This window comes from Arachis duranensis, chromosome 5, assembly GCF_000817695.3.
Source record: "Arachis duranensis cultivar V14167 chromosome 5, aradu.V14167.gnm2.J7QH, whole genome shotgun sequence".
NCBI lineage: Eukaryota > Viridiplantae > Streptophyta > Magnoliopsida > Fabales > Fabaceae > Arachis > Arachis duranensis.
Window position 1 is genome coordinate 97,642,268 of NC_029776.3, and position 3,729 is coordinate 97,645,996.

Below are 3,729 nucleotides of genomic sequence, written 5' to 3' on the forward strand. Positions count from 1 at the left end.
CTAACCTTTACAATATTAATTTTACATGAAACAATTTTATAAAATTTTACTGTTTAGGTAACCACTTTACTTTTTCTAGTTGTTTAGGTAAACCATATTAATAATCTCTCGGTTAATTAGATCTAATCGATACATATACGTGTCTATTATAAAATTTTAGATGATTATTATATTGTCTAATTTGTTAAAAAAAATAAAAATTAATATTTAATTTAAAAATATAAAAATAAATAATTTTAATATTTGAAATTTATTATAAAAATTAAATTAAATAAAAAATAAGTACTAAGTAATAAAAATGATAGAATTCACCGAATTAATAATGTAAATTAATTAGTAACATTTATTTGTGTGCAGCTTGCGAAGCATGTGTGTGGCGCATCAAGGATAGCAGCAACATCAAGCACTGGAAAACTCGAATTCTTAAGAAAACTGGGAGTTGACTTTCCTATTGACTACACAAAGGAGAACTTTGAGGAGCTGTCAGAAAAGTTTGATCTAGTCTACGATACAGTAGGTAAGGTCTTCAAAGTTAACCACAATGGGGAATCGGAATGAGTTTTCTTAAGATCATCTCTATTAGGAAACTTATTCCAGTTTCTGTTTATGGTCTACCTGTTATAAAAAATAATTTTACATCAGTTTTTGTATCATAAACAATAAATAAGAATTCAAAGCATTTTTTTCTTTTCTACTAGAAAGAATTAACTTTAGTTTCTGTTATGGTCCCACTTAATTAATTAATTAAAATACTTGAAATTAATGTAATTAATTTTGTTCAACAATGTAATTTAAATACTTAAATTTAAAAATATTTCACTATTAAAAAAAGTGTGAGAATTAGTATATATAGAGTAATAAAATATTAATTTATTAATAATAATAGTAACATAATATTAATAACGGCTAGTTTTCAACGGCTAATTTTGCAACGGCTAATTTTACGATTACTAATTTTAATAATATGGTTAGCATTTTAAATTTTAAAAATAAAAATAACCAATCCAACAAAAAATTATTTTGTAAAGTATAAAAATTAAATTTATTTTTTATGTAAATAAATTTAATTAATTATAGTTTAATATAACAATATACATAATATGTAATAATGATTTAATATAATTTTTTATATTAATTATGATTTAATATAATTTTTTATATTAATTTGCCATGTATCAAGACTTTATTAGATTGCAAGAGTTCCTCTAAATAGGGATTTTCTTTTTGGTATGCGTGAAGGAATTTAATATTTTTTCACTCCAATATTTTAAAGTTCCTTTATGTCAGAGTATGTGGCAAGTTATCATTTGCAAATCACAAGTCCCTCTGAAGAGGAACTCTTCTTCCTCGATCCATGAGCAGGGATGCTATTCTCTTTCTCTACAACAGTTGGGACTCTATTGTGTCAGAAAAAGAGGAAATGGAACCTTAAAAAATTGATGCGTTGGAGATGTTCTAAGACTATCTCCAGTAGAAAACTCATCCCAATTTTTGTTTATGGCCCATTTGTTATAAAGAGTAACTCCACATCAGCTTTTGTGTCATAAACAGTAAATAGGAACTCAAATCATTTCTCGCTTCTCTATTAGGAGGAACTAACTTTAGTCCCTGTTGTGGTCCCACTTAATTAATTAATTAAAATATTTAAAATTAATGTAATTAATTTTTTCAACAATGTAATTTAAATATTTAAATTTAAAAATAATTCACTATTAAAAAATATTAATATTAACTAAATTAATATATAACCGTCCAGGTTGTGCTAAAAATATATTATGCTTTTTTCTTTAGTCACCATCAATTCTTTGATTATTAGTAGAGATTAGTCAGATAGGTCACTGTGTTTCTTTTTTTTTTTTTTTCAAACAAATATGTTCTATTTAGTTAAAATTAATTAATATTTTTTTGTCACAAATTAATTAACGTTTAAGTCGCTTACTATAAAACTTGTTGAGTATATATTTAAATAGGTTCTTAAGAAATTTTGTATTGGATGTTTTCGTCTTTCAAAAAATTTTATTACGTTGAGACTCTTAAACTTTACAAACATAAGATATATAAGTCTTTATTTTAGTTAATTTTGTTGTTTCTATTTAGATAAATAAGTCCTAAAAAATGTGACAAAAAAGTTTATATATTTTACTTTTATAAAATTTAAAGATGTTAATATAATAAAAAAATTTTAAAAATAAAAATGTCTTATTCAAAATTTTTAAAAAATTTATTTAAATATATACTCTTCTAGATAAAATTTGAATATTTTTATGAAGTCCATGACAATGATTACTTAATTAATCAATGAATGTTCATTTCTTAGTGGTAGTGTAGTAGTGTAGTAGTGCAATAATTAATAAATACTAAATAAGACAAGTTTTGGCTGTTTTTTTGTCTACCTAGCATTACCCTTATGTAATTTGTAATAACCAAAACAGTGCAAACACCATTATTGATACAGGGCAAACTGAAAGAGCCTTGAAAGGTGTAAAAGAAGGTGGGAAAGTAGTGACAATAGTACCTCCTGGAGTTCCACCAGCTATCTTTTTCGTTCTCACTTCCAAAGGATCTATCTTAGACAAATTAAGGCCTTTCTTTGAGAGCGGCAAGGTCAAGCCAGTTCTGGATCCTCTTACTCCAGTGCCATTTTCTCAAGTCATTGATGCTCTTTCTTACATTCAAACTGCAAAAGCCACAGGAAAGGTGGTCGTTTATCCCATCCCATGAATATTATTATTACCACTTAATATATATTAAAAATATTATTTATATATTAAAATTAATTATCAAAATCAGTCATTAATTAATATATTTATATATAAATATATATTTTATTTAATTTATTTTCAATATATATTTATATTTTAATATATATTTTATATTACTAGTTGATTTTGATATATACGAAATAGCTAGAATGAATGTAATTAGGGTCAACATCCTAATACGTTGGATTAATATTAATATATATGAGGATGTGTGTGGTAGTAAATAATTGAGGCTTGTATTATTATTGTGTCATAAGACGACCTTGTCATTTTCTATGTTATCTGTTTCTATGTATGCCGATAATTATTATAAATATTATCTTCTGCTGAATGATAATGATTGGTGATAACCAATATTCATGTGTATGTTCATAAATAATTCCTGGTCAGTTTATAGAACTAATTAATAAGATACACGTTGTGTAGTGTGTTGAATATTGGAACAAGAAGAATGTGTACTTACCTATGGAACTAAACTTTAACATCCACCAGAAGAAAACAGTATATATTTGTAACAAAACTGTTGCATAATATTCTAAAACTGTTATAAAATATTGTTTTTTGAGTATATATACATTTTAGTCCTTAAAGAATTTCGAATCAGACACTTTAGTTTTCAACTAAAGTTAATTATTCGATTGTTCTTTAACAATTAATTCCGTCAGTCACTTAGGTTCTTGGCTCCGTCAACTTTAACGGAAGACAAAATGGTCCCTGACAACTCTAACAGGAGACAAAATGATCCCTGACAACTCTAATAAGAGACAAAATGATCCTTTACCCCTTTATTCGAAAATGACGCTATTCTTTTCTAATTTTTATCATATCTCGCATAACCCTAACATTCATATTCTCCTTCTTCACCTTCATAGTCTTCTTTTTCATCTTTTCCTTCCTCCTCTTTTGCTCCAAGATTAAACCTTGGTGTAATTGCTACACGTGTCGCACCTACCTCAACATGTCCTGG

The 3,729-nt window shown here is 26.0% G+C and overlaps 1 protein-coding gene across 1 annotated transcript in view; it reads left to right on the top strand.

The window, feature by feature from the left end:
• LOC107490781 (2-methylene-furan-3-one reductase) overlaps positions 1-3,128 on the top strand; it is a 4,954-nt gene extending 1,826 nt beyond the window's left edge. The window contains exons 3-4 of the mRNA XM_016111586.3: positions 358-517; positions 2,456-3,128. Of these exons, the coding sequence (XP_015967072.1) occupies positions 358-517; positions 2,456-2,721 (426 nt within the window). The 3' untranslated portion in view covers positions 2,722-3,128. The remainder of the gene's footprint in view (positions 1-357; positions 518-2,455) is intronic.
• Positions 3,129-3,729: the final 601 nt, after the last annotated feature.